Source organism: Phyllostomus hastatus, unplaced genomic scaffold (genome assembly GCF_019186645.2).
Source record: "Phyllostomus hastatus isolate PE091 unplaced genomic scaffold, TTU_PhHast_1.1 phas_scaffold_78, whole genome shotgun sequence".
Classification (NCBI taxonomy): domain Eukaryota; kingdom Metazoa; phylum Chordata; class Mammalia; order Chiroptera; family Phyllostomidae; genus Phyllostomus; species Phyllostomus hastatus.
Window position 1 is genome coordinate 34,784,088 of NW_025334041.1, and position 12,333 is coordinate 34,796,420.

General features: G+C 33.4%; 1 protein-coding gene across 5 annotated transcripts in view; it reads right to left on the reverse strand.

Moving 5' to 3' along the window:
- Positions 1–12,333, reverse strand: part of RUNDC3B (RUN domain containing 3B) — a 151,048-nt gene that overhangs the window by 43,697 nt on the left and 95,018 nt on the right. For all 5 annotated transcript variants that reach the window (XM_045828760.1, XM_045828757.1, XM_045828759.1 and 2 more), the window contains 3 exons: positions 8,671–8,760; positions 5,770–5,850; positions 3,691–3,859 (listed from right to left, as the gene is read on the reverse strand). In XM_045828760.1, coding sequence (XP_045684716.1) covers positions 3,691–3,859; positions 5,770–5,850; positions 8,671–8,760 — 340 coding nt within the window. The remainder of the gene's footprint in view (positions 1–3,690; positions 3,860–5,769; positions 5,851–8,670; positions 8,761–12,333) is intronic.

A 12,333-nucleotide genomic window follows, 5' to 3' on the forward strand; every position in this document is an offset into this window, starting at 1 on the left:
CCTGAGAGGGAAGTTCATAGCAATATAGGCTCACCTAAAAAAGACATAAACATTTCAAATAAACAACCTAACCCTACATCTACAAAAACTGGAGGAGGAACAACAAACCAGGGTCAGAGTGAGTACAACAGCGGTGTCAAATTCATTTTCACTGGGGGCCATATCAGTGTTGTGGTTACCTTCAAAAGGCCAAATGTAATTTCAACTCCTTAACAGTTAAGGAGTGGTTACATTTATACAGTCCTAAAATTGCATTTGGCCCTTTGAAGACAACCATGAGGCTGATGGGGCCCACAGTGAAAATGAGTTTGACATAGAAGGAAGGAAATAACCAAGATCTGAGCAGAATTAAATGACACAGAGACTAAAAGAACAACTCAAAGGATCAATAAATCCAGGAGCTGGTTCTTTGAAAAGATAAACAAAATTGACAAGCCTTTAGCCAGACACATCAAGAAAAAAAGAGAGAGGACCTAAATAAACACAATCAGAAATTAAAGAGGAGAGATTACAACTGACACCACAGAAATACAAAAGACAGTAAGAAATTACTATGAAGAACTAAACTATACACCAAGAAATTTGAAAACCTAGGTGAAATGGACAATTTTCTAAAAAAAAAAATTTTCAAAACTGAATCAAGAAGAAACAGAAAGCCTGAATAAACCAATAACAGCTGGTGAAATAGAAGCAGTAATAAAAAAACTCCCTGCACACAAAAGCCCTGGACCAGAGAGTTTCACAGGAGAATTTTATAAAACATTTAAGGAGGAGCTAACCCCTATCCTTCACAGACTATACCAAAAAATTCAAGAAGAGGGAAAACTTCCAAACTCTTTTTATGAAGCCACCATCATCCTAATCCCAAAACCAGATAAAGACAACAAAGAAAGAAAACTACAGGCCAATATTGCTGATGAACATAGACACTGAACTCCTCAACAAGATATTGGCAAACCACATCCAGCAATATATTACAAAGATCACAGACCATGATCAAGTAGGATTCATCCCAGGAATGCAAGGATGGTATAATATTTGCAAATCAATAAACATAATACATCACATAAAGAAATGGAAAGAAGAAATCACATGATCATATCAATGAATTCAGAAAAAGCATTTGATAAGGTACAGCACCCATTTATGATAAAAACACTCAGCAAAGTGGGAGTACAGGGAGCATACCTCAACATAATAAAGACCATATATGAGAGACCTACAGCCAGCATCATACTCAAAAGGCAAAAACTAAAAGCTTTCCCACTAAGATCAGGAACAAGACAAGGATGTTTGCTTTCACCACTTCATTCAACATATTATTGGAAGTCCTAGCCACAGCAATCAGACTAGAAAAAGAAATAGAAGGCATCCAAATAGGAAAGGAGGAAGCAAAACAGTTATTATCTGCAGATGACATGATTGTATATATAGAAAACCCTACAGACTCCACCAAAAAACTACTCAAACTTCTAAGTGAATTTGGCAAAACAGCAGGACACAAAGTCAATATTCAGAAATAGAAGGCATTTTTCAACACCAACAATGAAATATCAGAAGCAGAAATCAGGAAAAAAGTCCCATTTGCTGCAGCAACAAGAAAAATAAAGTACCTAGGAATGAACCTAACCAAGGAGATGAAAGACCTGTACTCAAAAAACTATACAATACTAAAGAAATTAAGGAAGATGCAAACAAATGGAAGCATATACCGTGTCCCTGGACTGGAAGAATTAACATCATCAAAATGTCCATACTACCCAAAGCAATTTAAGATTCAATGCAATTCCTATTAAAGTACCAATGACATATTTTATAGTCATAGAACAAACATTTCAAAAATTTTTATGGAACCATAAGTGACCCTTAATAGCCACAGTAATTTTGAGAAAGAAGAACAAAGTAGGAGGTATCACAATACCTCATATCAAACTATACTACAAGGCCACTGTAATCAAAACAGTCTGGTACTGGCATAAGAACAGACACATAGCTCAATGAAATAGAATAGAGAACCCAGAAATAAACCCAAGTCTCTATGGTCAATTAATATTTGAAAAAGGGGGCATAAGCATAAAATGGAGTAAAAATTTCCTCTTCAATAAACGGTGTTGGGAGAGCTGGACAGCTACATGCAAGAAAAATGAAACTTGACCACCAACTTACACCATACACAAAAGTAAACTCAAGATGGATGAAAGACTTAAACATAAATCGCAACACCATTAAAGTCCTAGAGGAGAACACAGGGAAGAAAATCTCATATATTCCACACAGCAATATTCTCACTGATATGTCCCCTAGTGTCAGGGACATAAAGGAAATAATAAACAAATGGGACTTCATCAAAATAAAAAGCTTCTAAATGGCTGAAGAAAACATCAGCAAAATGAAAAGGGAACTAACTCTATGGAAAATATATTTGCCAATGATACCTCGGACAAGGATTTGATCTCCAAAACATATAAAGAACTTACATGATTCCACTCCAGGAAGACAACCAATCCAATTAAAAAATGGGCAAAGGACATGAACAGACACTTCTTCTGGAGGACATACAGAAGGCCAAGAGACATACGAAAGGATGCTCAGCATCACTATCAGAGAGATGCAAATTAAAACCACAATGAGATACCACTTCATACCAGTCAGAATGACCATTATAAGAACAAATCAACAAACAACAAGTGCTGGTGAGGTTGTGGGGAAAAGGGAACCCTAGTACACTGTTGGTGGGAATGTAGACTGGTGCAGCCACTGTGAAAAACAGTATGCAATTGCCTCAGAAAACTAAAAATTGAACTGCCTTTTGAGCCGGCAATTCCACTGCTGTGATTATACCCTAAGAACCCTAAACCACCAAACCTAAAGACCCTATGCACCCCAATGTTCATAGCAGCATTATTCATAATAGTCAAGTGCTAGGAGCAACCTAAGTGCCCATCAGTAAATTAGGAGATCAAAAAACTGTGGTACATTTACACAATGGAATACTACACAGCAGAAAGAAAGAAGGTGCTCCTACCCTTTGCTACAGCATAGATGGGTCTGGAGAACATTATACCAAATGAAATAAGCAAGGTGGTAAAGACAAATATTATATGATCCCACCTATAATTGGAACCTAGTCAATAAAACAAACAAGCAAGCAAAATATAACCAGAGACATGGAAATAAAGAACAAAATAACAGTAGCCAGAGGGGAATGGGGAGGGGATTACAGGGAAAAAAACGGGAAGGGTTGTAAAGGAACATGTATAAGGACACATGGACAAAGCCAAAGGGGGATGTGATTGTGGGTGGGAGATGGGTGGGGAGGGCTGGGAGTAGTGGGGGGAAATTGGAGACAACTGTACTTGAAGAAAGTAAAATAAAAAAGAACAAATGAGACATATATGGAATTTGCTTAGGCAATTACTGCCTTTTTACATACAGAATAATATCTTATGAAATTAATCAGAGAAACTAAAATCTCAAACATATAAATGAAACTGCATACAGAAGAATAAATGGCTTATTTTTATAGTAAAACATAAAATTAAAAAAATTTTAACAAAGCCCTTCTTGAAATAGAACAGAAAGAAAGGAGCAACTGGCAAATTCTTTCATTTAGCTAAAAGATCTTTTGGCAGTGGCAGTCCCAAGGCAATAACTAGAACCAAATTAATGACTTTTGACACCAATGAATACCTTCTGTTCCAGGGTCAGCTGATACTTTTGTTTCACTCTCTTGCACTTGTTAAACCAACTATTCTCATCCATGATGAAAGGAGGCCCGACATTCTCTGGGGTGCTGCTTTCACTGCCACTGCTTCCCAAGGTCCTCAGCTCTTCCTCGTCACTGCTGATGCTATCAGAACTGGGAAGAGTAAAATTTTTTAAATAATAAAGTCAATTATAGTACCGACTTTGATTTTTTAAGAAATACTTCTGTATTTTCAAGCTACTGGTGTGCAAACTCTAAAATATTTAGCACTAAATATACAATTATAATTAATGATATTATAATGGCTTTAACTTTTTGAAATACCTTTCTATGTTTTTAATTTTTCTATAATGAATATGTATTACTTCCAAAATAAATTAAAAGCAGTCATTTGGGGAGGGAGAGACTCTGACAGTTTCTTAAAGTCAGAAAACTAATAGAGTTTTTTAACAATGCATTTAAATAGTTATATTTGAGTGGAAGCAATTCAATTTTTAAAATATTGGCTCAGTTAAGATAGTTTAAGTCTTTCTAAAAAGAAAAAGTCTATGGTCAGAAATTCTAACTTGTTAATGACTAGGCTGAACTGGTATTTCCCTTCTCATTTTAGTGTCTTTCATATAACAAGGTGGTAGGAATCCCTTAATATGTAAAGAAGAAAAGGCTATGTATGCATTTTTAGATTTGTGCATCAAAGAAAGGAAATTGCATGCAAATTTCCATTAATCTTGCTCCTCAACTTCAGATCTGTGGCCCACTCTGCACAAAAAACCTGTGGGACTGTGGACAAGTTATTTAACATCTCCGTGTTTTAGTTCTCTCCCTTGTAAAATAAGGATCAGCAGTGCCTACCTCACTGGCTTTTGAGGATTAATGAGTTAATAGAAATAAAGCCCTTAGAACAATGCCTGATATTTATTCAATAAGTGTTATTAATATCATTTTACTAGTATTACTTTGAACTATTCATTATCTTCACAAAGTATCCTATAATCCAGCATACCCCAAAACAGTATAATTTTATGCCTATTCAAAACAACTTCATGCTGTATTTCTTTTCTAGATCTGATGATGTACTTGAATTATCCCTTTTCTTAAGTAATCAACTTAAGTTATCTTGCTGCCACAATACCCTATTTTTCCTTCTTTTTCATCATCCAAAATATATTCACACTCCTGGCTCTAAAATAATAGTAACTTCTCTCACTAAATGATGATGATCTTGGGGAGAGGAGATGTATTCTTTTTCAGAAATTCATGAAATTTCTATACTCTAAACATCTGTGTGTCCCTGGTACAGAGGACAGTTTGTTCCTACACTAGGCACTCCATTAATACATCTTGATTGTGTGTGGGTATACACAGAACACATGTACACATATTACTCACTTTCTCTTTCCCTTACAGCCTCTGGCCTGATCATAACATTTTAGAGGTACATAAAGATCACCGTTCCATTCAGAAATCAGTAAGTGAACGCAGACTTTCAGAAAGTCTGTGGATTTCATCTGATTGATTTTCAATGCCTGATGTGAGACTGTGGGAATTCATAACTCTCACACAAGACTGGTACTAGGATACATTGGTGCAACTCTTTTATAAGGATAGACTTTAAAAGCCATAAAATTTTTGTTATATTTACCTGAATAACTCTGTAAATTCAAAATAGAAATAAAATGAAAATTGATTTACACAAAAATGTTCTTTATTCTTTTCTTAATAATGGAGATACACTGAGCCCAGTTAATAATGAATTATAATAATGATAAATATAATAACTCCTTATAGTTCATTGAAATTTAAGTGAACTATAAGGAGTTATTATATCTATCATTACAATGACTACAGCAATAGAAATGCATGCTACCTTTTAAAAACTGTATTTATGCAGATAACAATGAAGTAAAAACTGTATAAATACTAAAATTGCAACTGGAGTTTATATTTATGGATGTTTCCACAAATTTATAAAATACAAATTAATTTTAACCAGATGAATATATTGTACAAGACAGTCGATGATAAATTAGCATTTCAATAACATATTTCTATATGTCAAATACCTTTGGGTAAACTTCAGGTATGGTGTATAGTCTATTACAGCAGGAAAGTTGCCATCCAATCCCTCCCCCTTTAGGCAGAAGCTGAGACAACAGACAATAAATATTCCATATTAATATATAAAATTTTAAATCAAAGTGAAGTGTTATAAAAAGTTTGTTAGAGACATTTGTTTCATCAAATTGCAAGTAAATTTTTTTGTTTGTAATTTAAATACTACATGTTACAAATAAGCATCTCAATAAAGACATTTTACCTTCAATATATATGATAATTGTACAAGTTAATACACTGTTATACAAATATATCATGCAAAAGTAAAATTTACTGAGAAATCTTTTCAAACGTTATTTATTTCATACTGTCTTGGTCTTTATCAAACCTTTTAGGGTATCACTAGAGAATTTTCAAATGAAGATTTGTTCACATTTACATACAAATTCTCTGGTCACATTGAATACTCTTACAAAGATCTAAATAATTATAAAAATGTGGGTTTTCCCCTGGGAACATGGTGCCCCCCGCAGGCAGAGCAGGCGCCCAGGCCTGTAACCTACTCATTGCCTTGGCAACCACGGCTCACAACTCTGGAGCCGAGGGCCAATGCTGTCCAGCTGCACACAAGCCCCGGGCTGCTCTCTGTGTAATTTTGCAGAGCAACAGGAATGAATTAATAACAGAAAATGATACCGGAACAGCGGGAATCAGAAATTTTGCAATGGAAGCTTGGGAGATGTTGTTTACTGAGTCTGCCTGAAGTTGGCACAAAATTGAACTAACAAGTTTGGTGCTTCAGAAAGTGAGAGAGCTGGTAGTGAACCCTATCTCCTCTATCAGAAGTAACAGAAATTAATGAGGCTCTTGCAGAAAATTCAGGACTTGTCAACAAAACTTGTTATGAAGATGGTTGGCTGAGCAAGAAGATATTGAGTAACCCTAGAACTAGATGGACTAATGTGTGAAGAGCACAGGAGAAATACATAAAGTCTATTGAGGAATGAAAATGGAAGCCCTCTCCCTTAAATAGAATAGTATGGCAATAAGGAAAAGGTTAAGGAACTGGCCCAGAGTCATACTGTGAGTTTCATAAAGGCAGTAAAAAGCTCCAGATCCCCTGGTTCTCCAACCCAGTACTCTTTGTTTTGTGTAATGGTACATCCAGACAGGTTGTTTTTTTTTTCCCAAAAAGAAAACATGTTTAGATTTAAAGTTACTGTTCTTAGTTTGAGAAGTAGACAGATTGATAGTTATACAATATTCATGGGGATGTAAAGTGCAGTATAGGAAATAGAGTCAGTAATATAATGACTACACAGCGTGCCAGCTGGGCACTGGAAATATCAGGGGCAACATTTTGTAAAGTATATGATTGTCTAATCGTTCTGTTGAATGCTTGAAACTAACACAAAATAATATTGAATGTATGTAAACTGTAATTGAATATAATTTTTTTAGTTTTGAAAAATAAAACATTAAAATTTTTAAAAGAAAAAAGATTACTATAATTAAAAGAAGTGTATCTTCTAGAAAGATGAACTCAGGAATATTTAAATGATATAAGTTAATTTTTCAAAAGAAATACATGATTCATCTATGAACTCCTATCTTCTGGTGTCTTTGGGAAGTTTGCTTGTGGAAATACTTCTAATATATTAATATCAAAGATACGTATTTTCTTCCAGACTTGAATAAACAGAGAATCACACTGGCAACATTCTATATGGGCTTTCCTTCTTTTTTACAGAAACATTACTAATGTATCTTTAGGAGTTGTTTTCAGCTGACTGTATAGTAGTATCAATGGGTTACAATATTTCAACAGTTCACATTCTTCTCCCAGGTTTTTGAGTTTTTTGTTCTTTACCAAAAAATAAAATTGTAAAGGATTTAGATAGAGCCAGCAGCATGCCATGTAAGAAGTTAACCCCCTCAGAGGGATCATAAAGACAACTTTCATGTTGCATCTGTCATGTTCATCCTAAACGATTAAGCTAATCAACCTAACACTACTTTATGAAATGTTAATTATAAAATGGCACATATTGAAAAGAAGTGATTTGCCAGAAAAAGGTAACGTCAGTGAAAATGGGCAGTATTATATTTTTTTTAAATCAAGACCTAAAAGTAGATTTTCATTTAAATTTACACTCATTTTAATAATATTCTTAGATTTTAAGTGGTATATTTAAATAAAAAGATATTATTTTCTTCATTCTTATGCTCCCATTCTTATTATAAACTAATGTTTTACTTTCAGTATCAATCTTGGATAAGTTAGAGAAATGCCAAAGAGGCTTCTGAAAATGTAGAAAGAAATGACAGTGTCCCTTTTTAGTACTTGTAACTTTAGTCTGGGAACAATTCATCTTGTTGATTCATCTTGCTGATAATAAAAGCAAATATTAATATGTTTTATATTTTAGAGACATAACATGAGAAACACAGACACCCAAAATGTCCTCTCAGGATCTTCTTTATCTCAACACATGAGATAATGAAAATCTTCCTGGCTTTGAATCTACTTTCTGTGTATGTGTTTTCATTTTAAAGCAGAAACAGAAAAATACTCAGAGATAAAAATCCAAAACCTTCCTTCGGTGCTACCAGAGTACATGACTCTTCCACTTGGGGGAATGTAGTCTAAGCTTTCTTTTTACCCAAACTAGATAACTTGCCTGAAAGCTAATTCTCTAAGTTTGAGACAGTTTCCCCTCTGAGAGCAAACCCACTTAGAAAACTGATGCCATATAAAAGGGAACAATGTGATACAAATACCAATATCCAACTGTGTACTTTTCTTAGAAAATTGAAAGGAAGCAAAATTGAAAGGAAACATCATGAGTAGAAGCTATTGTAAGGAAGACAAATTTAAAAGCTGAATGCACTTGGTTACGATGAAGTACCTGAAATCAATAGCATTGAGCCCAAGCAGCATGCCAGCGAGCATATTTGCTTCCTCACCCAAGACAATTGCTCCATCTTCATAAAATCGCCTGAAAGGTGAAATGGGTGAATAGGTAAGTATTAAAAACAGAAAAGTTCATCTAGAGATACAGCTTAAAGCCCAAACTAAAGCAGGAAGAACTAAATTGTATTTAGTTTGTCAAAATAAAAACATACTTGGGTCACCCAACTGTTACAGATATTTAGGAGGAAAAAAATACCACATCAGCATAACAAAAAAAATCATTCCAAGTGTTTCCACTTCCCTTAAAAAGAATTATAACTCAAAGGGTCTACACTGCCTAGCAATTTTCCCTAATGGTGAAGCCATATAAATGTAATCTGAAAGATGCAAATTTCATGATCATTTATACTGGTCTATTTTCAAAACAGCATAGATGATTGTTCTATACACAGAACAAACAAACACAGTCTGTTTTTTCTGTACTTCCAAAGACTATTACTAAAATTAATAGGAAGGTGTGATCATTAGTAATTTATGCTAATCTTTAACACTGCAATGCTAATAGGGCAGATGGACTATTAAGGTGGCTGTATATGAAAAACATACTTATCATTGTCTCTGACAAAATGTGAATATGAATATTTTTGCTAATTCTTATAAAGCCTTCTCTTTTGGCTGTTAGTTTATTTGTTTAAATTCTCACCTGAGGATATGTTTACTGATTTTAGAGAAAGGGAGAATGACAGGGGAGTGAGAGAAAGCTAGAGAGAGGGAAGAAAGAAGGGAGAGGGAGGGAGAGAGAAAAACATTAATGCGAGAGAGTTACATCAAGACTGGCTGCCTCCCTTAGACACCCCAAATGGGGATCAAACCCACAACCCAGGCGTGTGCCCTGACTGGAGATGGAACTCGTAACCTTTTGTTGTACAGGACAATACTCAAACTAACTGAGCCACCTGGCCAGGGCTGGCTAGTGTTAGTTTTAAAATGGGACAATTCTAATTGGACAATAATAAAAAATAAATAAAATTAAACAAAAATTTTAAAAAACACCTTAGATTTCTATTAATCTTTTATGAACTTTCCATCACTGCTACCAGTAGAATCCTGCACAATAGATGAATAGCACACTGATGTATAAAACAAGTAAATTTAAAAAATATAATCAAGTAAATTTTTATTTTAAAATACTTAAAATAGACATTTAGGAAAAAATCATAATATGGGGCTTAAGTATTTTCCCACAAAAGATTGTAAGATAATTAAATTTACTTTAAAATACTATGCAAAAACTAATTTATCTTCAATAACCAGGGATCCTTAAATTGTTATACCTATTTACATTATATATTATAGACAATGAACACTAAGCTATAATACCCCACTAACAACCCATTTACTAAATGAAATTTGTCTTGCTTTTTTCTGTATTTATTAGTTTTTAAAGACTGAAAAATATTTTAAAATGTTCATAATTCACTACCAATTTTGAATAGTTTGCAGTTTACCAAATAGTTTTACAAACATATCATTTGATACTTGCAAAAAGCCCATGAAGCAAATGCCAAGGGAATTCTCATTAATTTCAAATTCACCATCAAGAGAAGAGTTAGGTTAAAATGATTTCCCAAGCTCACATTGATAAATTCCTCAAGGAAAAAGCCCAATTCTTCTTACTTTATGTTCCATTAAACCATTCTATTTCTTGTAAGACAAAATTTTTAAGGAGAATTTAACTTCTGTTATGGCTCATAAGGAATTTTAAATGAATAAAAAGGAGAAAAGAAAAGCGACAACTATTCACCCTTTAACAGATGCAAAGCTGCAAACAAACATGCTAGGAAGACTACCTTGGAATAGATGTTTGCTGTTTCCTTGGAAATATGGGAACTGCTTTTATTGGTTTATATAAAAGCAGAAAAACTAAAACTTTCAGCCTAACAAAGATTAGTAAAGGAAATTGAAGGAATTTCTACATATTCAATTGAGGTGTTCCACAAAAAAACCCCATTTAGACAAATCTATATATGTGAAATTTTTACCACCCTGATCACTAAATTAGCTGTTGGAAGAATATTTTATTGACTCATAGAAAAACTATGACTCCAATGGTTCTAGATCACCAAATTGTATAGGATATATGCTTTAGAAAAGAATTCTGGTTTTGATACTGGGAACCATGAATTATTTCTAGTATTTCCCTGTAAAAGGAAAGGTTTACTATTCCTCTATCTTGAGCCACCACATTTAAAAGTACATTCTAAGAATCACATCACAACTATTCTTGCTTGATTCCTAATTCAGCACTGCATTAGAACTGTTAAAGAATACCAAAAACAATCACAAACTAACTGGATTTAGAGATTTTTTAAAAAGTCTAAAGGTCTTTTTATATGTATATATTATGTTGTTTTAATGCATTTTTTGGCTTTAGTTTTGCGAATGTTTTTTTAAGCTAACCAATGTAATGCTATATGTGAAATGTTTGCTATATGTGAAATCAATAATTCCACTCAAATAAAACCATACGTGAAGCATAATACTGTGCAAACTTGATTTAATACAATAGTCTTTACTGCAGCAGAGGGGAGGGAAGGAGAAATGGAAGAGGAAGGGCTGGTTAAGAGAACTGTCCATTGTATGCTGAACTATTTCATTATCGGTTCTGGTTAAGAAAAAAACTTCTACCCTGACTGGTGTAGCTCAGTGGATTGAGCGAGGGCTGCAAACCAAAGTGTCGCAGATTCAATTCCCAGTCAGGGTACATGCCTAGGTTCCAGGCCATGTCCCCCAGCAACCGCACATTGATGTTCCTCTCTCTCTCCTTCTCCCTCCCTTCCCTCTCTAAAAATAAATAAATAAATAAATAAAATCTTTAAAAAAAAGAAAAAGAAAAAAACTTCTTCAGAAAATACACTTCTAAGTATGAGGCAACACGTTAAAAATAACTTAATTCAGTAGTATTAAAGAGTACTGAATTGAAGTGATCTGAAAAAGATCATATTTTTATCATTTAATAAAAGACAAGTTATTTGTGTGTGTTGAGGCACAAGCTGTTAGGAAAAATTAATTTTTTATTACTTTAAATCAACACATCAATAATTTTGACTGAAAATATGATTCCTGTTATCAACATTTTCAAGGATTTCAAAAGCTTGTAAATTTTCAACCTTTTCATTTTATCTCATAGAAAAATTGGAGGATTAATCAAGTTTTGCTTATACAACCAAGGTTATGTAATAGAATAAAAATAAAGTCTAAGATAACTAATCCAAAATTGTAAGGTATACACTGAAAAAATTCCCTTTCTTTTGTTGAAAATATTGTTTGTTCTAAAGAAAATATTTTTATATGAAGGATCTAACCAAAACAGTGTACTGAGTTGTAAAAACATATTATAAACATTGAAAATACCAAAGTGAAAAATATATATGACTTCTATCAAAAGTTTTATATATTAGACTATAGCATTAAAGTTTTGTATTTTAGAAGCAAATGAAAATTATAAGGAACTATTTAATATGACTGTAAGCTGGAAGAAAAGCCCCTATTTTTAATTAGGTATACTTTTTCCAGTTATGTGTATGTTAACTAAAAAATATTAGAAATAAAAAAGTACTTAAATAATACCCTAATAATATCTTTTCTCTTGTCACTT